General features: G+C 42.5%; 1 protein-coding gene across 1 annotated transcript in view; it reads left to right on the forward strand.

Moving 5' to 3' along the window:
• GLIS3 (GLIS family zinc finger 3) overlaps positions 1-27,266 on the forward strand; it is a 517,803-nt gene that overhangs the window by 145,911 nt on the left and 344,626 nt on the right. The window contains exon 4 of the mRNA XM_073669184.1: positions 15,449-16,562. Coding sequence (XP_073525285.1) covers positions 15,449-16,562 — 1,114 coding nt within the window. The remainder of the gene's footprint in view (positions 1-15,448; positions 16,563-27,266) is intronic.

The following is a 27,266-nucleotide window of genomic DNA, read 5'->3' on the forward strand; positions in this document are numbered from 1 at the left end:
CAACTGTGCCAAGTGATCTCCAGTCATCAGACCAGTTCATGTGTGGACAGGAATTCAGTCTTGGACTTCTTATGAACTGTAGGATGATGTTATCATCATTCTTCACCTAGCCGGTCTCTCATAGATGGTCTCAGACCCCTTTCACCCAATTCTTCCCATTTGTTTCTCTCTATGTCGAAAATACAGATGAAGATATCTTTCCTGCTTTATACACTGTATGCAGAATTATTAGGCAAATGAGTATTTTGATCACATGATACTCTTTACATGTTGACCTACTCCAAGCTGCATAGGCTTGAGAGCCAACTACCAATTAAGTAAGTCTGGTGATGTGCATCTGTGGCGCCCCTGAGGGTTCGGTCGCCACAGAGGTATTGCATCTCATCCAGAGGTATGGTACCTCACTCTCAGGTAAGGAAGGAGTACAGCTCAGGACCCTAACACCTGCATTCACTACACCATATTTCCCGGGGGACAGGGCGAGATTGCTCCTATGGGAGAGCACAGTCCCTGGTCCCTGGCTGGAGTGGGGGGAACCACCTAGAGAGGGGGAACCATGTAGTGGATGGGGTGGAGGAAGTAGATCCTGGGAGCACTTGAAAGGAAGTGGTATAAAATAGAGACACCATCTTAGATCTGGGTGAGTAAGTTCATTCAGTCACAGGAGGAGAAGCGACAGGAGCCGAGGCTCTGTATGAGCTCTGCTCCAGAGGCGGGCCTAGCCTGTGAGGCCCAAGTCTGGGAAGAGAAGAGAGGAGAGAGAGCAGGAAAGGCTCCAGGAGAAGAAGAGAAGGGATCCTAGGCAGTGCTGGAGGCCACCCGTACACCCGAATCTACAAGATAGTGGAAGGATTAAGCCGCAGAGGGGACCGGCCCCTTAACTAGCATGGATACTTTAAGTCCAACTAGCAACCGGAGGTGGCTGTACTTTCAGGGTGCAGTCGCCCACTACCACAGTTAACAATCGCCGAAAAGGGGGCCACATAGGGCCCAGGGGACTGCAGGTCGCCCGCCAAGACCCGAGGCCACCGGCTTGGGACACTGACTGTGAGGCGCAGGACAGGAGGGTGAGAGCCAGCACAGGAAGACGGCTGAGGGAGGCACATAGAAAGGGGTCCTGTTAAGTGCTCTGGAAATACCTGTGAGTGGACTGAGCCCCTCACTGAGTACGCACAGCACGACGTGGGAAGTCATGATCTGCAGTTATAACTTGGAAAGCAACAACTGTGAGTAAAGACCCTGGGACTGCACTATCTTGTCTCTGTGTTCCTTGCTGCGCCATCCCTCACTGCACTACAGCGCCCAGCACAACCTGCACAACCACCACCATCCACGCACTGCCCTGAAGCTAACTCTTCCTGTGGGGAGTTATACCACCCTTGCTGCCAAACCATCAGCTTCAGAGGACTGGTCGGCAGCGGCAGCCCCCTTTAGCCGCACTCCACAGGTGGCGTAGTCGGACTATTTAATAAAACCCATATACAGTTCCCCTTGGATTGACCGCCCTGGGTCACGGACCGGGTCACCACCACTGTGACTACAACCCCCAGCATCTACCGGCCCGGCACCGGGTACCCCACGGCCCAGGGGACGCGTCACATCTCTGTAATGAGGAGGGGCGTTGACTAATGACATCAACACCATATATAAGGTGTGCTTAATTATTAGGCAACTTCTTTTCCTTTGGCAAAATGGGTCAGAAGAGAGATTTGACGGGCTCTGAAAAGTCCAAAATTGTGAGATGTCTTGCAGAGGGATGCAGCAGTCTCGAAATTTCCAAACTTTTGAAGCGTGATCACCGAACAATCAAGCGTTTCATGGCAAATAGCCAACAGGGTCGCAAGAAGCGTGTTGGCCAAAAAAGGCGGCCCGGCACCGGGTACCCCACGGCCCAGGGGGCGCATCAACTTTGGCGTAGTCGGCAGGATATGAGCCCACCCGTTATCACCGGGTATCGTGCGCCTAAAAACTGTGCTTTGTACTAAATGTGGCGCCCACCCCAGAAGAACGGGTGCCATTATGTGCGTGATCAAAGACAACACTACAAAACCTCCCCTCGTGAGCCGGGTCCCAGAATGGCGCCAAAAGCGCAATGGGCCCCCTGCAACTGTGGCCATACACATAGATGTGTCCATCAAGGTGGGGGAGACGCCCCCAGGTGTGACCGACAGCAAGCAGCGATGGGACCGCCCCAGAAAGGGGAGAGGAGAAACAAAAACTGGGAGACAGGATGTGGCCTCCAGCAGACCAGAGAGAACACACCTGCAGGCAAGATGGAGGGAAGTGAGCCTGAGACCCCAGTCCGCGGCCTGCAGCTAGAAGAGACACCTCCTACCCTGACGGAGGTGATCTACAAGCTGACCCTGGAGGATGCGGAGTTCTTCCAGGCGGAGATGCGTGAGCTCAGCCGGCGGGTAGGAGAGGCCGAGAGAACCGCCATCGGCAGCTGGAAGAGGGAAGTGCTGGAGAAGATAAGCGCCAGATGGCAGCCAGCACCGGAATCCACCGTCAGCGCCCCAGCCCCGGCAGAGCCAGACCAGGACCAGGAGGCAGAGAGCAGCCCAGGAGCGGCCACGGGAGCAGGTAGGAAGAGTTTCCCTGTCCCGGGCGCAGACCGCGCTGACCTGCTCCTGGGCCCCTGGTGGCGCCTCCATACCCGGTCGTGCACGCTCCAGACTTACCCCCAGGTCCAGCATGCACCACAGCACCGAGAGCCTCCACCGCCGACCAGCTCCGCAATTCCCAGGCGGCAGCCTCCTACCACCTGATCAGCTCCGCCGACCAGCTCCGCAATCCCCAGGCGGAATCCCCCTACCACCTGACCAGCTCCGCCGACCACCTCCGCAATCCCTAGGCGGACTCCCCGCACCATCCGGACGCCAGCTCAGCCAACCTGCTCCTGGGCCCTTTACCGGAACCGCCTACCCCCACATCCGAGTGGGAATACGGGACCTCTGCCCTCGACTGGTCCACCAGAAATGAAGGCCAGCAGAGAGCCCCCCTGGCTCCCATACCTGCGCCCCCGATGGCCTGCGCAGAGGGAGAGGAGTTCCGGTGGGACAACCGGGAGGGGGACCTTATCGGGTTCCCGCAGGAGACGCAGGCCCAGGCCCTCCGGAGGGAAGAGTACTGCAGGAGGGAGCTCCTGCAGATGGAGAAAGAGCGGTATGACCGGCAGGTGAGATGGGAGCATATGGAGGCCAGAAATATGGCGGCCAAGACTCGGGTCCACCAGGAAAAACCAGCAACACCTAGTCCCCGTCTGGAGGGGATCATTGTGAAATTTGATTTGGACGCCGGCTGGGGCTTCATCCAGGAGCCACAGAACGATAGAGATGTCTTCGTCAACCGGCGGGACTTGGAAACCCACCTCCAGCAGGGGCATCCCGGACGGGACCTCTATCCCGGTGACTACGTCACTTTCACCCGTCATAAGGGAGAGAGCGGGTGGTATGCCCTCCACGTCTACAAGGTGGCGAGAGAAGGAAAAGACCTACCCCCGCAGTACCCGGCCAAGCCAGTTGGCAAGAATGAGGAGTTCCCCCGGCGGGAACCCCGCTATTGAATATGAGTCTGCAGAAACAGTAAATAGTTACCCGTGAGGGTGCAGGAAACGTTATAAGTGTTTTGTGTTTGTTTAACCAGTTACCCGTGTGGGTATGAAGACAATAGGGATGAGGACGGTGATCTCCCGAAAAACTTTCCTTTGTAAAAAAGTTGCACTTCTTAAAGTGCCCCCTATTGGTTTTATAAGTATACAACAAATGACCTCAGAACAAAAACCCGTTGGAGGTGGCCGAAGACGTGGTCCAATACCTGGATCATCTATGCCCTGCAGCCACCCCAGGGCCTCCGTTGAGGGTTTTGGATGGGTCCCTCATGTTCGTGTTTACCAGTTAGCACTTTATTAAAGGAAATGGACACCTGGTTGCAGATATTACTGTGACCGGTTGACAAAAGGTTTAATGTGAAAAATGTTTTATATGCAAAAGATGTGTTTATACAAGTGAAAAGAGTTTTATAATGTCTTATATATGTGAAGAAAGTTTTATAATATTTTTGAAAGAGAAAACGTAACCAGTAACGTTAAAGAAAAAGAACCTCCCATAAAGGGAAGAAATGTTGTGTTTGTATTCTTCTATGCGAATGCATTCTAAAATTTTGCATGTCTTAATTTACCCTCTCTTTTACTCTGTTGCAGCCCGCGGACGTGCTGTGTTTTACCAGGGGGGGGTGTGGCGCCCCTGAGGGTTCGGTCGCCACTGAGGTATTGCATCTCATCCAGAGGTGTGGTACCTCACTCTCAGGTAAGGAAGCAGTACAACTCAGGACCCTAACACCTGCATTCACGACACCACATTTCCGGGGGACAGGGCGAGATTGCTCCTACGGGAGAGCACAGTCCCTGGTCCCTGGCTGGAGTGAGGGGAACCACCTAGAGAGGGGGAACCATGTAGTGGATGGGGTGGAGGAAGTAGATCCTGGGAGCACTTGAAAGGAAGTGGTATAAAATAGAGACACCATCTTAGATCTGGGTGAGTAAGTTCGTTCAGTCAGAGGAGGAGAAGCGACAGGAGCAGAGGCTCTGTATGAGCTCTGCTCCAGAGGCGGGCCTCACAGGCCCCAAGTCTGGGAAGAGAAGAGAGGAGAGAGAGCAGAAAGGCTCCAGGAGAAGAAGAGAAGGGATCCTAGGGGTACGGGCAGTGCTGGAGGCCACGCATATGCCCGAATCTACAAGATAGTGGAAGGATCAAGCCGCAGAGGGGACCGGCCCCTTAACTAGCACGGATACTTTAAGTCCAACTAGCAACCGGAGGTGGCTGTACTTTCAGGATGCAGTCGCCCACTACCACAGTTAACAATTGCCGAAAAGGTGGCCACATAGGGCCCAGGGGACTGCAGGTCGCCCGCCAAGACCCGAGGCCACCGGCTTGGGACACTGACTGTGAGGAGCAGGGCAGGAGGGTGAGAGCCAGCGCAGGAAGACGGCTGAGGAAGGCACATAGAAAGGGGTCCTGTTAAGTGCTCTGGAAATACCTGAGGGTGCACTGAGCCCCTCACTAAGTACGCACAGCACGACGTGGGAAGTCATGATCTGCAGTTATAACTTGGAAAGCAACAACTGTGAGTAAAGACCCTGGGACTGCACTATCTTGTCTCTGTGTTCCTTGCTGCGCCATCCCTTACTGCACTACAGCACCCAGCACAACCTGCACAACCACCATCATCCACGCACTGCCCTGAAGCTAACTCTTCCTGTGGGGAGTTATACCACCCTTGCTGCCAAACCATCAGCTTCAGAGGACTGTTCCGCAGCGGCGGCCCCCTTTAGCCGCACTCCACAGGTGGCGTAGTCAGACTATTTAATAAAACCCATATATAATTCCCCTTGGATTGACCGCCCTGGGTCACGGACCGGGTCACCGCCACTGTGACTACATCCCCCAGCATCTACCGGCCCGGCACCGGGTACCCCACGGCCGAGGGGGCGCGTCACATCTCTGTAATGAGGAGGTGTGTTGACTAATGACATCAACACCATATATAAGGTGTGCTTAATTATTAGGCAACTTCCTTTCCTTTGGCAAAATGGGTCAGAAGAGAGATTTGACGGGCTCTGAAAAGTCCAAAATTGTGAGATGTCTTGCAGAGGGATGCAGCAGTCTTGAAATTTCCAAACTTTTGAAGCGTGATCACCGAACAATCAAGCGTTTCATGGCAAATAGCCAACAGGGTCGCAAGTAGCGTGTTGGCCAAAAAAGGCGCAAAATAACTTCCCATGAATTGAGGAAAATCAAGCGTGAAGCTGCCAAGATGCCATTCGCCACCAGTTTTGCCATATTTCAGAGCTGCAACGTTACTGGAGTATCAAAAAGCACAAGGTGTGCGATACTCAGGGACATGGCCAAGGTAAGGAAGGCTGAAAAACGACCACCTTTGAACAAGAAACATAAGATAAAACGTCAAGAATGGGCCAAGAAATATCTTAAGACTGATTTTTCAAAGGTTTTATGGACTGATGAAATGAGAGTGACTCTTGATGGGCCAGATGGATGGGCCAGAGGCTGGATCAGTAAAGGGCGGAGAGCTCCACTCCGACTCAGACTCCAGCAAAGATAAACTTGTGGGACCTTTTCGGGTTGAGGATGGAGTGAAGCTCAACTCCCAGACCTACTGCCAGTTTCTGGAAGACAACTTCTTCAAGCAGTGGTACAGGAAGAAGTCGGTATCGTTCAAGAAAAACATGATTTTCATGCAGAACAATGCTTCATCACGTGCATCCAACTACTCCACAGCGTGGCTGGCCAGTAAAGGTCTAAAAGAAGAAAAAATAATGACATGGCCCCCTTGTTCACCTGATCTGAACCCAAAAGAGAACCTGTGGTCCATCATAAAATGTGAGATCTACAGGGAGGGAAAACAGTACACCTCTCGGAACAGTGTCTGGGAGGCTGTGGTGGCTGCTGAACGCAATGTTTATCGAAAACAGATCAAGCAACTGACAGAATCTATGGATGGAAGGCTGTTGAGTGTCATCATAAAGAAAGGAGGCTATATTGATCACTAATTTTTAGTTTTTGTTTTTGCATGTCAGAAATGTTTATTTCTACATTTTGTGCACTGATATTGGTTTACCCGGCGAAAATAAACAAGTGACATGGGATTATATTTGTTTTTTATTAAGTTGCCTAATAATTCTGCACAGTAATAGTTACCTGCACAAACAGATATCCTCCTAAGATAGCCAAATCTAAAAAAAAAACACTCCAACTTCCAAAAATATTAAGCTTGAATATTTATGAGTCTTATAGTTGTTGATCAATAATAAAAATAATCCTCTAAAATACAACTTGCCTAATAATTCTGCACACAGTGTATAAAAGAGCAGTGAGATAATAGATGATTTTTTACAATAATTAGCTGCAATTATAAAAAGTCTCTGTCTCACGCTTTCTTTATTACATAGTAACATAGTTTTTAAGGTTGAAGGAAGACTAAGTCCATCTAGTTCAACCGATAGCCTAACATGTTGATCCAGAGGAAGGCAAAAAAAACATGTGGCAAACACTAAACTCCACATTGAGGAAAAAAATTCCTTCCCGACTCCATATGACAATCAGACTAGTTCCCTGGATCAACGCCCTATCAAGGAATCTAGTATATATAACCTGTAATATTAGACTTTTCAAGAAAGGCATCCATGCCCTTCTTAAATTTTAATAGTGAATCACTCATTACAACATCATGCAGCAGAGAGTTCCATAGTCTCACTGCTCTTACAGCAAAGAGTCCCTGTCTGTGATTATGATTAAACCTTCTTTCCTCCAGACGTAGAAGATGCCCCCTTGTCCCCGTCTCTGGCCTCAGAGTAAAAAGATCAGTAGAAAGGTCTTTGTACTGTCCCCTCATATACTTGTACATAGTAATAAGATCACCCCTAAGCCTTCTTTTTTCCACAGTAAATAACCCCAAGTGTAATAACCTGTCTTGGTATTGCAGACCCCCCAGTCCTCTAATAACGTTGGTCGCTCTTCTCTGCACCCGCTCTAGTTCAGCTATGTCTTTCTTATACACCGGAGACCAGAACTGTACACAGTATTCTAAGTGTGTTCGCACTAATGACTTGTATAGAGGTAAAATTATGTTCTCCTCATGAGCATCTATACCTCTTTTAATGCACCCCATTATTTTATTTGCCTTTGCAGCAGCTGCCTGACACTGGCCACTAAACGTGAGCTTGTCGTCCACCAATACACCCAGGTCTTTTACAGTTACAGTTTTGCCCAGTGTTTTACAATTAAGCATATAATTATACATTTTATTTCCTCTGCCCAAGTGCATTACCTTACATTTATCCCCATTAGAGCTCATTTGCCATTTATCAGCCCAAGCTTCTAGTTTACATAGATCCTCCTGTAATATAAAATTGTCCCCCTCTGTATTGATTACCCTGCAGAGTTTAGTGTCATCTGCAAATATTGAAATATTACTCTGTATGCCCCCTACAAGGTCATTAATAAATATGTTAAAAAGAAGGGGGCCCAATACTGACCCCTGTGGTACCCCACTGTTAACTGAGACCCAGTCTTAGTGTTTTCCATTGTTGTTCGTCAGTTCTGTATGCAGAATCTCTAGTATTTTCTATATGATACAGCTTCAACCTTTTCTGCCTGCCTCCTGTTTCTAAAAACTCACAGGGAGAAACCTAACCCTAGCAGGAAACAGAGGTGACATAAAAAGTTGTATCACATAGAATACAATGAGTATCTGTAGTATAATGCTGCATCACATAGGATTACACTGGACTATGTAATTTATCACTTTAGCAGGATTCGTCAGGATTTAGAGTGGAGCAAATCAAAGCGATGAGACTCCACTTTAAAGCCAGAGACATCATGAGAACTATAAACACAGATTCATCATTCGCAATTTTTTAAAGTCACTTTTCTCCTTTTGACTTATATTCGCTGACTTGTATTTTTTGCATCAAATTCTATAAAATTGCGCACACGATTCATGAATTTTATGCAAAGTAAAGGATGTTATGTGATTTATTTTTGTTTTAAACTTTTTTGCAACTGTTTAGCAAAAGCAGGGGACTGGGGACTGGAGTACATTTGTGACAAATTTTGCGACTTTTTGAAAAGTTGCAATTGATGAATCAGATCAAAACATCTGGACACCCCCAAACCCACAATGGTAAATATAAAGAAACAAGCAAACACATAATGCACAAACAAAAAAAAGACACAAAGCACTAAAACCTTGAGAAAAATAGACGCAAATGCAATAATGTCTAAAATGGCACTTTACCTGAAACAATAATAAACAAGGCAAAAGAAAGAGCCTGTACATTATTCTTTAACAAGCTGCTCTATATTGCCAAAAGACATATTGTGACAATCGAATACAAGTCACTTGGTCTTCAGGGGACTTTCCTGAAAAAAGTCACATAAAAATATACACTTGTAACTGACCTAAATATCGCTATCACTGTTGCTTTTAATCCTTGCCTAGTTCACATTATTAAACAGCATCATATTGTTTTGTGCCATTATTGTGTAATATGTTGGAAGTAATTTGATTCTATAATATTGAGGTATTATAAGATTTGCTTATGTAATTTATGTTCAAAAGTATAGCGAAGCATCAGAAGGTTTTTTTTTATTGTGCCATGATGTTCTGATTTTTTATGATAGGATATGCATTAAATCTCATATAATGACTATATTAATATTTTCAGTTAAGAGAGGAAAATCCCAAATTCTCTGAAAAACTCTAGGATTTTCCTATAATACTTAAAGATTATAAGTACTTAAAGGAATTGCCCAGTACTTGATGGCCTATTCTTAGGATAGGTCATCAATATTACATCGACGAGGGTACAACACCCAGCACCCCCGCTGATCACTAGTGGTGGTCTGATGTGATCAGTTGTGGAACGAAACAGCACAGCTTCATCAAATGTATATTGGCCCTAGTGGAGATCTCCAGAATCAGCCCTATTAATTTGAATAGAGGCAGATGTGCAGTACCCGACTGCAATAATCCTGCTGCCACCTCCCTACCCCTTGAGCTGCTACAACCCCTTGACCTACTGCCTCCTTCTACATAACCCAGGCAAAAAAACACTGAACTACGAAGCACAAGACACAGACCATACTATCACCCGTAGATTGGCCTGGTCTAACCTATATCGAGTGCTAAAATATATGGACCAATAGGGAATGGCAGACCATTCGGTAACAAACATACAGTAAACGAGAACCACCGAATGATAGGTCCAATAAGGCAAAAGATACATAAATAGCTTTTATTATCGTAAAGGCAACACGTGGCACTACATGCAAAAGGAAAAACCGCATTGCAGTGTCCAAACATAAACATAAATCATACAGTAGAAGTTACATCATGAGCTGCATTGAAACATACAGATAGTAGTACAACAGGTGTACATGTCAGACTGAGTGCTGAAGCTCTATATAACATATGGTGAATATCACCTAGAAGTCCAGGAACGAAAACAAATGTCAGGCCAACTCATAAATATAAAGGTACTATGTGCACCATCATTGTGACCATACCCATATCAAATGCATCTGGACAGTCAATGCTAAATAAACAAGTGACAGCGTATAGTCAATCAGAATGTAAATAATATACCTGTGTCTACAGCAGCTTATGTGAATGGCACCATGCGGCAAACCCCGACGCGCGTTTCGGACAACAAGTCCTTCGTCAGGGGGTACCGTCCAACTGACGAAGGACTTGTTGACCGAAACGCGCGTCGGGGTTTGCCGCATGGTGCCATTCACATAAGCTGCTGTAGACACAGGTATATTATTTACATTCTGATTGACTATACGCTGTCACTTGTTTATTTAGCATTGACTGTCCAGATGCATTTGATATGGGTATGGTCACAATGATGGTGCACATAGTACCTTTATATTTATGAGTTGGCCTGACATTTGTTTTCGTTCCTGGACTTCTAGGTGATATTCACCATATGTTATATAGAGCTTCAGCACTCAGTCTGACATGTACACCTGTTGTACTACTATCTGTATGTTTCAATGCAGCTCATGATGTAACTTCTACTGTATGATTTATGTTTATGTTTGGACACTGCAATGCGGTTTTTCCTTTTGCATGTAGTGCCACGTGTTGCCTTTACGATAATAAAAGCTATTTATGTATCTTTTGCCTTATTGGACCTATCATTCGGTGGTTCTCGTTTACTGTATTCTACATAACCCAGTAGACTGTAATCCCATGAAGAAAGGGTCATCTCCACCTCTATACCAGTCTGTCAATGCTAGTTTGTTCATTGTAATTTATAAATTTGTTTTGTATGTAAACCCTATTCACATGCACAGCACCATGGAATAAACAGTGCTTTATAAATAAATAATAAAAGGCCAACAATATAAAAGTACTGGACAACCCCTTTAAAAAAATTAATTCTTTATGATCCTTGGTCAGTAATCACTTTTTTAATATCTGTACGTTAGATATTAGGATAATGCTTTAAACTACAATAGCTGACCAAATAAAGCTTACATGGAAATATATGTAGCCACCCCCCCCACACAAAAAAAATGTGTAGCGTCTTTACAAAAATGTTTCAATTTTGCATTTCTTGAATGAAACAAGAAATATATGGTACATTAAGAGCATTCCATACATTCCATAATTTCTGTGACATCGGTGTTTTCTTGACTGGGCACAAATACAGAAATATCATAGCACTAATGGGACAAAAATGGTTACTTAATCTTTTGTATAAAGGAACAGTAATCTCTTAAGGCCCTCATACACATTAGACTAATGTCGGCTGAATCCACCAAAATTGAAGGGTTCGGGTGACAGTCTGAGTTGAATGGAGCCACCGGCTGACTGTTGGTTGGAAGAGATGTCGATCGCACACGTCAAATTTTGGACCTCCGATGGCATTGTTCTCTCTGAGATAAGCCGACGTGCCATTCGGTGGCTCAGCTGAGCAAGTGCTCCTGTGTCGGCGAGATATCTGTCAGCCGAACGATTGGTCGAATCATAGTTTCTCCGACAGCCATCTAATGTGTAATACCAGCCTTAGAAAAGCAGAATTGCCTGAATTATGTGCACATCACAAGCAAACATTATAGCTGACATAATGAGACCGGTCTGCTGTGCATGGGGGCCTCTTGACTCTCCAGGGACAAATACTGGGGAAGATAATAATCAAGTGGTTTGAATTCAAACGCTCATTTTATTTGTGTATTGGTAGATAAGATATAGATAACTGTCAGTCAAACATTTGCTTAGCTAAGGGGTATGAGCACTTTTATTTGGTGAATAGGCGATCAGTCCATGTACCTGGCCTGAGACAAATGACAAAATATATGTGAGTACAATGTTGTAACAATATAACCTTTCCTTAGATGATATGACAAGACGGGTTCTTACCCGTTTAGGCGAATGTTTTTTAGTATACTAGACATAATTTCACTAACATACTGAACAAAATTTTTTCCATCATGTCCAGTCTTACTTTTTATTTCCCAAACTGCCAGCCATAATCATTTCTATTGAAAGGAGAAAGGAGACATTTGCACAAGGGAGGCTTATATGGTTGACAATTTCTTATTTTTTACTAGAATTACGTGTTGTCTCAAAGTGTTGAAACAAGCTTTATGGTACTTGTTATTAGACTTTACAGCTTCAAACTAGCATATAAACACTTTGAATGATTATGGAGTCAATGATGAATGCTGGAGTGTAGATTAAAAGATTCTGAAATACAACATAAAGCTCAGTTCAGACTGCCTAATATTAGGCTTAAGGGTCAGAAGTATTTTCAGATGTATATTTAAGACGATTTTTGCTACAGTATACATTTTTCTCAGTGTATACTTCTGCTTGTAATAGCGTACTTCCTTATGATATTCCACGCAGTAATTGGTATATCAATGCATAGCAGCTTAGCAAATGATAAGATATACTCTCTTAAATCAGATGGATGAAGCCATGTAGATACTGTATGTTCAAGCTCATGACACACTGGATGATGTGTTCACAACTTTAACCTTAAAAGACATGTTCAAAACTACTAGATTTCTATTGTCATTTATATATTTATACCTTTTATCTCTTAGCAGTGACCAACCAAATTTCAGTGGAAATAGACCTCTAGATGAGTGATATTTGCATATAAAAGGACAAATATATAGAAAAGACAGTATATGGCAATTGAAAATCCATTACAAAAAAGGTGGAAAAGATTGGGTGTGGTCTTCTCTAAGAGGTGTTTTTTTTTGAGTTTTCTCAATATTTATATATTGTCATGAAGTTGCCTGCTTCTGAATTCTTGATAAGGAGATTGGCATTGCCAATTGAAATTATTGAGACCTTAACTGTATTTTGCTGTCTTCTGATCATTGTCTGTTTTATTAAAACCGTCATCAAGCCATTTTCTCTTACCAACTAAGGAAACTATAACATTAATCCCATAACATCCAAGTGCCATAAATTTAAATCCCAAGTCATTGTAAATTTATGCCTTAAGGCTAAAGCTCCTGCAATATAGCAACAGTGGGTTCAATCCCTTACTATCAGACACAGCCCAGGACTGGAGAAAAAAACAGCAGTCGTTTATTACCACTTCTGTCTTTTCTTCTGCCAAATATAGAGCATAGTGAGCAGTATGTTAGCTTGATCTCTGGGTATACCAGATTTGCTAGGTCCTAGTAAACCTAGATCAGCTCTACCAATGACTTACAGTGGTGGCCAAAAGTATTGGCACCCCTGCAATTCTGTCAGATAATACTCAGTTTCTTCCTGAAAATGATTGCAATCACAAATTCTTTGGTATTATTCTCTTCATTTAATTTGCTTGCAAGGAAAAAACGCAAAAGAGAATGAATCAAAAATCAAATCATTGATCATTTCACACAAAACTCCAAAAATGGGCCAGACAAAAGTATTGGCACCCTCAGCCTAATACTTGGTTGCACAACCTTTAGCCAAAATAACTGTGAACAACCGCTTCCGGTAACCATCAATGAGTTTCTTACAATGCTCTGCTGGAATTGTAGACCATTCTTCTTTGGCAAACTGCTCCAGGTCCCTGATATTTGAAGGGCGCCTTCTCCAAACTGCCATTTTGAGATCTCTCCACAGGTGTTCTATGGGATTCACGTTTGGACTCATTGCTGGCCACCTTAGAAGTCTCCAGTGCTTTCTCTCAAACCATTTTATAGTGCTTTTGGAAGTGTGTTTTGGGTCATTATCCTGCTGGAAGACCCATGACCTCTGAGGGAGACCCAGCTTTCTCACACTGGGCCCTACATTATGCTGCAAAATTTGTTGGTAGTCTTCAGACTTCATAATGCCATGCACACGGTCAAGCAGTCCAGTGCCAGAGGCAGCAAAGCAACCCCAAAACATCAGGGAACCTCCGCCATGTTTGACTGTAGGGACCGTGTTTTTTTCTTTGAATGCCTCTTTTTTTTTCCTGTACACTCTATGTTGATGCTTTTTCCCAAAAAGCTCTACTTTTGTCTCATCTGACCAGAGAACATTCTTCCAAAACGTTTTAGGCTTTCTCAGGTAAGTTTTGGCAAACTCCAGCCTGGCTTTTTTATGTCTCTGGGTAAGAAGTGGGATCTTCCTGGGTATCCTACCATACAGTCCCTTTTCATTCAGACGCTGACGGATAGTACGGGTTGACACTGTTGTACCCTCGGACTGCAGGGCAGCTTGAACTTGTTTGGATGTTAGTCGAGGTTCTTTATCCACCATCCGCACAATCTTGCGTTGAAATCTCTCGTCAATTTTTCTTTTTCGTCCACATCTAGGGAGGTTAGCCACAGTGCCATGGGCTTTAAACTTCTTGATGACACTGCGCACGGAAGACACAGGAACATTCAGGTCTTTGGAGATGGACTTGTAGCCTTGAGATTGCTCATGCTTCCTCACAATTTGTTTTCTCAAGTCCTCAGACAGTTCTTTGGTCTTCTTTCTTTTCTCCATGCTCAATGTGTTACACACAAGGACACAGGACAGAGGTTGAGTCAACTTTAATCCATGTTAACTGGCTGCAAGTGTGATTTAGTTATTGCCAACACCTGTTAGGTGCCACAGGTAAGTTACAGGTGCTGTTAATTACACGAATTAGAGAAGCATCACATGATTTTTCAAACAGTGCCAATACTTTTGTCCACCCCCTTTTTTAGGTTTGGTGTGGAATTATATCCAATTTGGCTTTAGGACAATTCTTTTTGTGTTTTTTCATTGAAGACAAATTAAATTAAGATAATACCAAAGAATTTGTGATTGCAATCATTTTCAGGAAGAAACAGAGTATTATCTGACAGAATTGCAGGGGTGCCAATACTTTTGGCCACCACTGTATGTGTGTTCTTATTGAACAGTTAAAAAAGAATCTTAAAAAAAACCACCTAAATCAAAAATTTGCATATAATAATTTATATGTATTTCAAAACAGCTCTAAAACTACAGCCAAGTAAATGAAAAAAATATATAACTGTTGGAAAGAGGAGAGGCAAAAAGAAAAAGAAATTGGCAGGTAATTTAGGTCCATGCAGGCCAGGTCACTAAGGGGTTAAAAAATGTCTTGTTTACACTGATTGACTTACAACACAGTCTTGCCAAAAAATACTAATCTGTTAAATTAACACTATGGTTGTTTGTATAGTAATAATTTATTTAATTAGACTGATTAATTGATAGAGATTTATATGTAAGCAAGAACACATTGTTTCCGCTGCCACTTTTCCTAATTTACTATGTATTGTGATCCATGGGAAGCAAACACTTCCCCATGTGACAGAGCTCAAACAATAACCAGTCTTATGTAGAAAGTATACTTTTATAATTGTGCTTGATGAATTTATCTTTCTTTGGCAGTCTGTGTCATATATTTCCTATTTTTTCCTCCACTTAGATCTCTAATGTCACGTGAGTCACTTGCCTCTACAACTTTAAGCCTAACAGAAAGTCATTCTACAATGAGCGTTAAACAGGAATGGTCCCATGGATATAGAGTTCATGCTTCTAACCATGGATCTCAAAACAGTAGCGAACCCGGAGATCTACTAAGCATCCTTCCAGGAACTTCTATGTCCAATAACAGTGTCTCAAATTCATTGCCCTCGTATCTGTTTGGCATGGAAAATAACTCTTCTCCCTATCCTAGTCCTAGACATTCTTCTCCAAGATCATATTCAGCACGGTCAAAGAAAAGAGCTCTTTCCTTGTCTCCTTTGTCTGATGGTATAGGAATTGATTTCAATACTATTATACGCACTTCACCAACCTCGTTAGTTGCCTACATAAATGGGTCAAGAGCTTCCCCGGCAACCATCTCACCTCAACCAGAAGTTTATGGGCATTTTTTAGGCGTCAGAGGTAGCTATATTCCTCCAACATGTGCTGGATCAAACTCCCAGAAAAGCCTTTTAGCGATCAATGATAATGTGTCACTTCCAGAGAATGTGACTGAATATCAGCGCATGCAGCAGTTGGAACAAACCAGTCTGCAAGCTGATGCCATGAACAATATGGTAGTTCGACACAATGTTGGACTAAATGAAGGACAAACAATTGGGGTTTTAAAGAGTGAAAGGTTGGATGATTACTTAGGTGGCACAATGGACATTACTTCACAGTCTTCTCTTCCTCTCACAGCAACTCCTGCCCATCAAGGTCCACCGCCGCCTTATCATGTCCATCAACACATGCATCAACATGAACTTTTAAACCCGTCCCACCAGCTCTCACTCCCACCTCCTGGACAGGTTCCCTTACTAGAAGAAGAAGGAGAAATAGATGATTATAATGGTAAGCATTGCTGCAGGTGGATTGACTGCAGTGCTTTATATGATCAGCAGGAGGAACTTGTAAGGCACATAGAAAAGGTTCATATAGATCAACGGAAAGGGGAGGACTTTGCTTGTTTTTGGGCAGGATGTCCCCGAAGATACAAGCCATTTAATGCTCGTTATAAACTTCTCATTCACATGCGGGTCCACTCTGGAGAGAAACCAAACAAATGCACGGTAAGTTTGATGAAATACTTTAATAGCAAAATATTTCAGTTCCATGCATGCACCTTAGCTTGTATTTTCAGATCTTAGAAAAGCACATAACTCAGTTGCACTGAAGTGTAACTGAGCTTTTGTATGTTTTTTAAATGTCATAATACCTTAAACAGTGCATATGGGGGGATCCATGTCCTGAGATCCCCACCAACTGTTCTATAAACTATGCAGAAGTGCTCAGCTTCTGCATGAGCATGCATACAATGGTTTAAAGAGCTAAAACTTTCCAGGGTTAAGAAAAAAGATCTACCTCTTTTTTACAAGCAGCGCCACAATTGTCCATGGGTTATGTTTGATACTGCAGCTCATTTTTTTAGACTTTTTTTTCTAATATTGGAAAACTACTTAAAGGGGTATTCCGGGCATACAAAAATTAAAATTCCCCATTCCCCATTACCTCTTTTGGATTTTTAGTTTGCTTTCACCCCACTGCAGCTTTTTTTTGTGGTTATTGTTTACATCCTGAACTTCCTGCCAGCCTCCCTTTTTGCCTTTAGATTACATTTCCCAAGAGGCATGTTTTTTAAATGTCATAGTACCTTAAACAGTGCATATGCGGGATCCAAGTCCTGAGATCCCCACCAACTGTTCTATAAACTATGCAGAAGTGCTCAGCTTCTGCATGAGCATGCATACAATGGTTTAAAGAGCTACAACTTTCCAGGGTTAAGAAAAAAGATCTACCTCTTTTTTACAAGCAGCGCCACAATTGTCCATGGGTTATGTTTGATATTGCAGCTAATTTTTTTTAGACTTTTTTTTCTAATATTGGAAAACTACTTAAAGGGGTATTCCGGGCATAAAAAAATTAAACTTCCCCATTCCCCATTACCTCTGTTTTTGATTTTTAGTTCGCTTTCACCCCACTGCAGCTTTTTTGTGGTTATTGTTTACATCCTGAACTTCCTGCCAGCCTCCCTTTTTACCTCTAGATTACATTTCCCAAGAGGCATAGCTATATCTTTCTCACAACATACATACTCCCATCATCAGAGTCTACCCACTCCACCTACAGTGTAACATTTAGAGATGCCTATATCATCTTAAAGGGGTTGTCCACTGCTAGGACAATCCCTTCTCTATCTGAATGTTTGCCTCAGTGAAAATAAAAACACTTGTACTTATCTCCAATACCAGCTCCATTCTAGCGTTGTTGGCACTCGCGTTCCCGGGGCTCATGCGCGGTTGTTATGACAAGTGAGCCCTCCACTCAAACAGTGCTGGCATCACTATCTCCGCCTTTGGATGTAATAAAGAGGAAGTGAGAGCTGCGGCTGGCCACTCACTTTCTCTTGATTACTAATAAGTCCAAAGGTGCTGATTGGGCAGAAGGCTCACATGTCATAACAATCGCACATGAGCTCCGGGAACACGAGCGGAAAGGTGACCGGGACAGGAGATGAGTATAAGACTTTTTATTTTCACGGTGGCAAACATTCAGGACAAAAAGGGGTTGTCCTAGTAGTGGACAACCCCTTTAAGATGGATAAAACTACAGTTTCACCATCCTAATACTTCCACTTCACCTAGTATGAGACTCACCTGCAGTCAGTAATGTTACATGTGCTGACATTGACTGGCTCAGTGTACTGTAGGGGAACAATTAATATTATATCATCATATATTATAATATAATCTAGCACTCTGGAAGCCCAACACCATTCTGGCTAAAGTAACAAATTGATAAGATTACTATGCAGAGCCTACAATGTGCTCTCCTTCCCTGTGCACATCTCCAGTCACTCTAAACTTGTCGAGTATCAAAAGCCACACTCTCCATGACATCACCATTCAGAGCACACAACAGATTGGCTGAGCCATTTAAAGTACACACAGGAAATCCCTGTGCTGTGAAGGGACTATAGCAGGTAATAATGGGCTGGAGGTCACGTCACCAGATAAGACAGCTCAGGGACAGAACAGCTTTTTAATGGCAAGAAAATTGTGGCGCTGCTTCACTTCTGATGGTCTTTCTAATGCTTTAATAATCTGTTCTGTGTGCCCATAAAACCCATTTAGCATGTATATATAATCCGTATGTATTGTAAATTACAAATTTAGTGTGAAAATTCTGTAAATATATGCGACTATGTGGAAGAGCAGCAGAAACAAGTCTTTGTGTTTCTTGAATAATGGAAGTTTCTATTATTGAGTTTGCCTTGTACAGTGAAATATCTTCACATTTGTATGAATAGTTTAGTCATGTACTTATGATTTGGTTGTATAACTATGCATAAAATAATTTATAGCAGTAAAATGAAAGAGCTGAATTCTCATATGCAAACTTTGGTGAGATTAAATCCTTGTTGGTGTATGTGGACACTGATGTCATAAATGTAGAGGCAGAGCTTGCAGTTTCAGAGCCCAAATGCAAAATCTGTAATAGGGCCTGCATGCACTATATGCCCTACATAGTATTGGTGTTGTCCACTTATGTGGAAGAAAAGATTTTGGACCTCCTTTGGTTACATGGCCTAGGTGAGTCAGCTACCTCTTCACCTCCTATAGTTACTCTCCCGGATAAATGAACTTCTTACAAGTATTGATATAAAAGAACTTGCACAAATAGCTTCTCAGCTGCACATGGAAATCATTTTTCAGAGGATAGTTTCTAATTTCAAGAATCAAAGAAGATATGTCAAAGATCTTTCCAAAATCTGGAAAGATATCTTAGACATAGCACTAATTGGTTCACAGAGGTGTTTTTGGTACAGACATTAACTGCACTTAAAAGGTTGAGCTAGAAATAGAATACTTTTAGAATGTACTTGTAATCATGAGGAAATATGTAGAGCAGTATATAAGATGATGAGTATGTCTTCTGGAACCTTAAGGGTATGTGCCCACGATGAGGAGCCGCTGTGGCCCCGACGCTGCAGAACAGCTGCACGGCTTCCCCCCTCATTATGCAAATGAACTGCCGCAAATTTTTTTTTTCACATGCGGACTTTCTTCATTGATGTTAGTCTATGGGGAAAGTCCATATGTGGACCCCCAAGAGAAATTGATATGCTGTGGGTCTGAAAGATGCGCCACATGTCAGTTTCTGTGAGTGATCCGCAGGTGCCCACAGACGCATAGTGGACATGGGATTTCTACAAATCCATCCACTATGCTGTAACATCTGTCCGCTGCGGGTTTGACGCTGCATAAAGTTGCATCGTCAAACCCGCAGCATTTCCTGATCTTGGGCACATACCCTAAAGCAAACAATTTTACTGCATGATTGCACTACACTTTAGTATCAGAAAACAACATTTTTCTTAAATGCTACTTTTGACAACTGTTGAGACTTTATGATACCAGAAAAACTGCCATGGATTCCCCTCCTTCCCTGAAGTGTTGGTGACGGTACATATTAGATCTCCCCTCCAGACTCCTCTATTCACACGAATGCTCAGTTCTGCTTCGTGTTCATGTTAACTCTCTGGGGCAGCAGAGTAAATTGTTATGTGGGGAAAAGGGATTTGGCAATTAGAATCCAATCAATAGAGACGCTGTAACCCTCTTCTCTGAACTTAACACTTTCTGTGTCCTAGACCACCAGGGATTTTTTTACATTATCTGTTTATCTGCCTTATGCACTAGGAATTTTGAGATTAAGTTCATCGGGGTTGCAGACATGAACCCTTAGCTAGAATGTTACCATAAATTCATTGAAGACCCCAGCTAAATTTGACCAATTATTTGGTGCTATATGGCAATATTTATTTGCTATTGTTTGGAATCACCAAAGCTCAGAGGAAGCAATGCCTACCTAGGTCCCTTACTGCCTCCATGTAACTACAATAGCTTAGAGGTAACATTGTCCCTAATTTTTCTGGGCCTAGAGTTGACTTTAGCCCCATAATTATGCTTCTTGTCATATCCTATCCTTTACATTTACTTTGATTCCTAAATCATTTTTCTATTAAGTATTCTAAATAAGTATCTAAGTGTTCCTAAAAGTTTAATAAATATTTTCAAATCACTTGTATTGACAACAGGAAAAATAACATTATTTCCATGAAGTATGTGAAACTGATCCTAAACGAGTTAGAAGCTAAGGGTATCTTTGATGATATTAGCACAAAGCATCTTCTGGCTTCTGTGACTAAATCCAGATGAAATGTAGAAATAACTGTTGGTTCTACTTATTTGGCTGCATACACCAGTGTTTAGATAAGTGGTGAACCCTGGTGTAGATTTAAAGCCTCATACAAATGCCCCATGAATTGTTCTCTGATTAAGCACTGAAATGCATGCCTGGTTTTAATAATACCTGTCCAATCTTCAAAAAATTTGTAGTTGCTGCTGACATTTCTTTTAGAAAACTATAGGTAGATCAAAAATATTATATTTTGCCTTTCATGTGATCTACTTGAAATGATTAAATAAATAAAGTTCCCTCTAATACCATTCTTGTCCGTCAGGAGTGAAAATTACGCTGCTTTAACATCTGGTAAGTATCAAATGTATCACAAACTCCTAATCTCGTGAGACATTAGGGCCTATGAATGGATGAAAACACATGAAAAAACCAAAGACAGGACAAAGTCCAAATAAAAGTGTGTGATTGACAGTCATACTAGAATTGGGAAGGCAGCGTGATGGAAAGCTCAGAAATCCTCTCCAGATGTGACTGAGATGGCCCTGGAGAGGGATTGCTGCCAAAACCAAAGTCTCAAACTTACTTTAGCAAACTTGGTACTGTTCTAAAATCACTGAAAATGTTAAAGGGCTTGTCCACTACTTTCACATTGATGCCCTATACAAAGGATAGGGCGTCAATGTGAAAGTAGTGGACAACTCCTTTAAGGATATCACTCCTGTAGTTTATATCCTCTTCTGTTCAACTACAATATTTTTATTTTTAACATTAAACTTGAACTCATTCCATCACCGCACCACGTCGGAAAGGCTGGTTCAGCGGGGGCTCTGGCGCTGAGCCTGCACTGAACCGGGCACATATCAGCTGATTCTTACAGCTGACATGTGCCCGCAACAGCCGCGGGTGGAATCACGATCCACCCGTGGCTGTTAACTAGTTAAATGCCGCTGTCAATCTCTAACAGCGTCATTTAACAGCGCGTCACTTACCCCGCCTAACGGTGACCCCGTCACTTGATCGCAGGTCACTGATGGGTGGGCATGGCAACCCAGGGTCTGCAGCACACCCCAGTGGTTGTCATGAAAAGATTGCTATGAGCGCCACCTAGTGGTCGGCGCTAATAGCACAGGAGCATTTCTGCTACATAGAGGTGATCTGCTCATCGCCTCTACGTAGCAGAGGCGATCAAACAGTTGCTGCTTCTAGTCTCCTATGGAGACTATAGAAGCAAGCAAAAAGTGTAAAAAAAATGTTTTTAAAAATATTAAAAAAAATAAAAAAATATAAAAGTTTAAATCACCCCCCTTTTCCCCATTCAAAATAAAATAATAATAAAAAAAACACATACACATATTTGGTATTGCCGCGTTCAGAATCGCCTGATCTATCAATATAAAAAAAGAATTAATCCGATCGGTAAACGGCGTAGCGAGAAAAAAATTCCAAACGCCAAAATTAAGTTTTTTTGGTCACCGCTACATTGCAGTAAAATGCAATAACAGGCGATCAAAACATCAGATTTATCCCAAAATGGTATCAATTAAAACATCAGCTCGGCGAGCAAAAAATAATCTCTCACCTGGCCCAATATCACAAAAAATAGAGACGCTACGGGTCTCAGAAAATGGCGCCTTTTTTTTTTTAAGCAAACTTTGGATTTTTTTTTCACCACTTAAATAAAAAAGAACCTGTACATGTTTGGTGTCTACGAACTCATAATGACCTGGAGAATAATAATGGCAGGTCAGTTTTAGCATCCAGTGAACGTGGTAAAAAAAAAAAACAACTGTGGTATTTCATTTTTTTTGCAATTTCACTGCACTTGGAATTTTTTTCCAATTTTCCAGTACACAATATGGTAAAACCAGTGATGGAGTTTAAAAGTACAACTCGTCCCGCAAAAAATAAACCCTCACACGGCCATATTGAATGAAAAATAAAAAAGTTCTGCCTCTGGGAAGAAGGGGAGCAAAAAATGAAAATGCAAAAACGGAAAATGCGCCGTCATGAAGGGGTTAAGGTCCTAGTCCACATGGTGTCAAAAGTAGTTCTGTCACCTTCACATTTAGTTATATTTAAGGTCATCTCTTGGTACTGCCATTTTGTTCTTACAGTCACAGTCAGGTGTTAATTTGTAATATACAGCCACACCTACATCACAGCTAACAGATCAGAGAAAATGCTGATCCGGATCCTTTCAGTGGTGCAAAAAACCTTGAATCAGTGACTTGTCACTGATTACTAAAAAAAACAACATGGGACCTGTCAATGATCCCCAGGGATCTCTTAAAACATTTTTATTGGTAGATTCATAAGGAAAATATACTTTTTGTAGAAAAAAGAAAACTGCAAGATTTAAAAAGGAAAAAAATGGAGTACTAAAACTCAAAATAAATTGGTTCTAGAAGAGTTAAAATAAAAATAGGTCTGTAAATTTTAATTCCAACTGAGATTGATAGGCTTTTGAATAGTTAGCCATCCAACTTAATTCCTTTGAAAAGAACACTCCAGAAATAAAATGATATACTGTGTAATTCCTAGTGCAGTGTCTGACGTGGTGAAGCATGACTGAGATTCATAGTTCACCGCAGATATAAAAGTACGCACTACTCTCTCAGGCATAAAATAGTGGAACAGTTGCTCCTACAAGGTTCCTTTAAGGAGGACCTACCACCTCCTGGGAAACTTCATGTAGTAAAAGGAAACCATAATATAAAACATTTCTCAAATATAAGTATATAATTAGCAAAAGTTAAAAAAAAATCTCAAATTTTGCAATAAAAGACTGAAATCAGCTCTCAACTGCCTCACTAATTTGACATAATTATGAAACTGCTTCTTCAGCGTGATACTTTTTTCTAGATATAGTTATATAAGAAGTAGTGTAAGCGTATTCCTGTATATTAAGAAGTTGATGGAGAAGGCTAGACGCAGCTTACACAGAGGTAAGCCCTTTCATAGCCTTCCCTCAGTATCGCTTCTGAGGGTTCAGGTTATCCTCTAGAGGCAGCAATGTGTTTCTAGTACATTAATCTTTCAGAGGCAGTCATGTCCTCCCCTACTAGAATAAACCTTTAGAAGCAGCTATGTTCTCATATAATAGGTTAACCCTTTAGAAGCAGCTGTGCCCTCCTCTTAGAGATAAACCCTTCACAAGCAGCTATGCTCTCCTGCTTTAGCTGGGCTGCTTGGTATACATGGACATCCTATTACATGGCTGATAAATAAAATAATTTTATATTACTAAAGTTCAGGCTCTTGGCTGGAGTTAAGGAAATGAAAGATTTGCATTTTGCTGCTTCAGTACCTATTAGGATACACTGATAAATTCACAAGTTTTGCATTTTTGAGAAAAGTAAACAAATAGTCTATCCCAATAAATTTTGTATGCCAATGACAAGCAATTTAAGCAAACTGTCAAAAACGGTGAATTAATTTATTCACCCTGAATACTGACCAGGTCTGTGCACACTTCTCTGTTTACCATCCAGATGCTGTAAAGAGTTAAACCCACCACCACAGTAAGTACAGCCACCTCACCAGAGGAGAGAATCTCAGCAGAGCCCTGTTGTAAAGATGGAAATAATGTAATTTACTTTTTTTTTTGTATTTGAGAAAAATTTTAGATGTTTAGCATCTGTCCCTTTCTGTAGTTTTCTTAACAATGGTAGTTACTAGTGATGAGCGAGCATGCTCGCCACTGCTCGGTACTCGCCCTAGCATCTCAGTACTCGAGATGCTCGGCACTCGCCGAGTACTTTTGAGATGCTCGGGCGGGAGCTCGGGTCCCCATCCTACATATTTGGCTCTATTTAGAGCACCAATCATGCATGGATTGTCTGCCACTCACTGTAATGTCACAGCCATGGTGGTTGTGGCAGTACAGTGATTGCCCAAATGGATGGGAACAGTGCTCACAGTGAAACATGAAAAGCCGGCAATTCTGCATTGGCCTACACCGGTACCCGACAATTTAGAACAAAAAGAATAGAGCATCACACATAGATTAGATAGATAGAAACATGTCAGTCACATATATAATAAGTACAGTGACAGTGTTGGTTACTGTACTTGTCATTTAGTGTTAAAATAAAGGATTTATTAAAAAAAAATTTGGCGTGGGGTTCCCCATAATTTTAGTCTCTAGCAGAGGTTAAGCAGACGGCTGGGGCAGATGTTTGAAGCCTTGGAAGGGGGTAATACCCACGGAGCTTCCCAAGCTGCTAATATCAGCCCCCAGCTGAATACCTAGCCTTTACTAGCTATTAAAATGGGGGACCCCAAAAAAAACTACGTGGGGTCCCCCCGATTTTAATAGCTAGCAAGGGCTAGGCAGACAGCTGGGGGCTGATATTAATAGCCCAGGAAGGGTGCCATGAATATTGGCCCCCTCCCAGGCTAGAAACACCAGCCGTCAGCAGCCCCAGAAATGGCGCATCCATAGGATGCGCCAATTCTGGCACTTAGCCTCGCTCTTCCCACTGCCCTGTAGCGGTGGCAGTGGGGTAATAGGGTTGGGGTTGATGTCAGCTTATAATGCTAGCTGACATCAAGCCCAGGTTAGTAATGGAGAGGCTTCTATAATACACAATACACCTCCATTACTAACCCCATAGTGAAAGTTAAAAAAAACACAAACACCCAGAATAAAGTCCTTTAATTGAAATAAAGACACAATTCTTTAATGTTCTAAATTAAACTCTACTTACCGTCACGCCCATTCCAGCTGAAGCCAACGATCTCCTGCAATAAAAGTAAAATAATAAACCAACCTCATCCTTACCTTCCCATGGTTCCCAGGACGGCTCCAGCTCTGCTACATTGACATGACAGGCTGGATCGCAGCAGAACGCTGCCATCCAGCTTGCCATGCCGCAGACACTGAGAAGCTCCTCAGTGAAGCTCCTCAGTGTCTGGCTGTGACGGTATCCAGATGAGCCGAGTTCATGTCCAATGAACTCAGCTCACCTCATGCACGTCACTGACAGCGTGGGAGAATTCTCCTGCGCATGCGGTGCTGGCAAATGACGTCACCGCTTGAGCAGGAGAATTCTCCCACGCTGGGACGGCATTGAGATGGCAGGCTGGATGGTAGCAAAACGCTGCCATCCAGCATGCATCCTTCAGAGACACTGAGGAGCGCAGGCATGCCGGCCGGCTTTTTTAAAGAGACAAAAACACTATTATTTTTTTTCATAAATCCTTTATTTTAACACTAAATGACAAGTACAGTAACCAACACTGTCACTGTACTTATTATATATGTGACTGACATGTTTCTATCTATCTAATCTATGTGTGATGCTCTATTCTTTCTGTTCTAAATTGTCGGGTACCGGTGTATGCCGCTGATGAATTGCCGGCCGGCTTTTTTAAAGAGACGGGTGCATGAAAATCGGAGGGCACTAGTGTGTTCCAAGTGCCCTGCTATATTTTTCATGCACCCTCCTATATACCCTGCCTGCCTGTCTGCCTATATATTTTCCCTGCCTGACGTTTAATTGAGCACTGTTTCCATCGATTTGGGCAATTTTTGACCTTCTGCAGACCGCCGGGGGGGACCGCCAGAAAAATGCTCGAGTTTCCCATAGACTTACATAGGGCTCGTTGCTCGGGTCGAGCACCTGAGTATTCCAATGTGCTCGACCCGAGCATCGAGCACCCAAGCATTTTAGTGCTCGCTCACCACTAGTAGTTACGTGATAAGTACTTTTTATTCAAAATCCAATAGAAAGGTTTCAAAGGATGAGGATCATTGCTATCTTCTTTGGTGGTTGGAGCTTTCTTCAGGGTTAGGGGTGATGCTATCATCTGCAGAAATAAATTAACCAGTCGTTATGTATATTGCTATTTTCGTTGATCAAATATATGGAATTTTTGTCTCTGCTTCTTTGTCACTAAAATACTGGCTCCACATTACAGACATTGATGACTTCATGCCAAAATAAGTAAATGAAAAGCATATTCTGGAGATTTTTGAGGCAGAGCAGTATTTATATTTTTATTTAGATTTTAGATTGATAGATTTTATGTAAGAAAATAATTGAAACTGTTAAAGCTATATTCACTGCCCTTTTCTATCACAATTAGCCTCTTGGCGAAGTCAATGTAATAGATTGAAAGCTAATTAAAATCCTTCTAGGAAAAAAATATTTTTCAGTTTAGAGAACAGTTCATAAACTTTTTTTTTTCATAATGCTAAGAATTTCCTTTTATAGGTCTGTTTTGCAGGCCACAATATTTTAATATTCCCCATCTGTTCGTAAATAAGTAAACTGAATAAAACAATTGTTTTAACAGTTTTCTTCTCATTGGATGCCTTCCTTAGGGCATGTTTTGGCAGGAGCTCAAGGAAAAAATGACAACTTGGGCAGTTTGAGTACATTTCCATAAATGTATTCAAACCTAATGAAATCGCTGGCTCTATTTTAATTTATTCATTAGTGTTGTAAACTATCAACAATACCCCCAAGGATGATAAAGAGCTAACATGGTGCAAGCCTCCACCCATAGTTCAAGGCCTAAGAGGGCAACTTATGGCTAAATGTTCCTGGTAACGTCTAACCGTTTCA

The sequence above is a fragment of the Phyllobates terribilis genome, unplaced genomic scaffold (assembly GCF_046119375.1).
Source record: "Phyllobates terribilis strain yellow unplaced genomic scaffold, ASM4611937v1 Scaffold_1__5_contigs__length_1240528914, whole genome shotgun sequence".
In the NCBI taxonomy this organism is placed as follows: Eukaryota; Metazoa; Chordata; class Amphibia; order Anura; family Dendrobatidae; genus Phyllobates; species Phyllobates terribilis.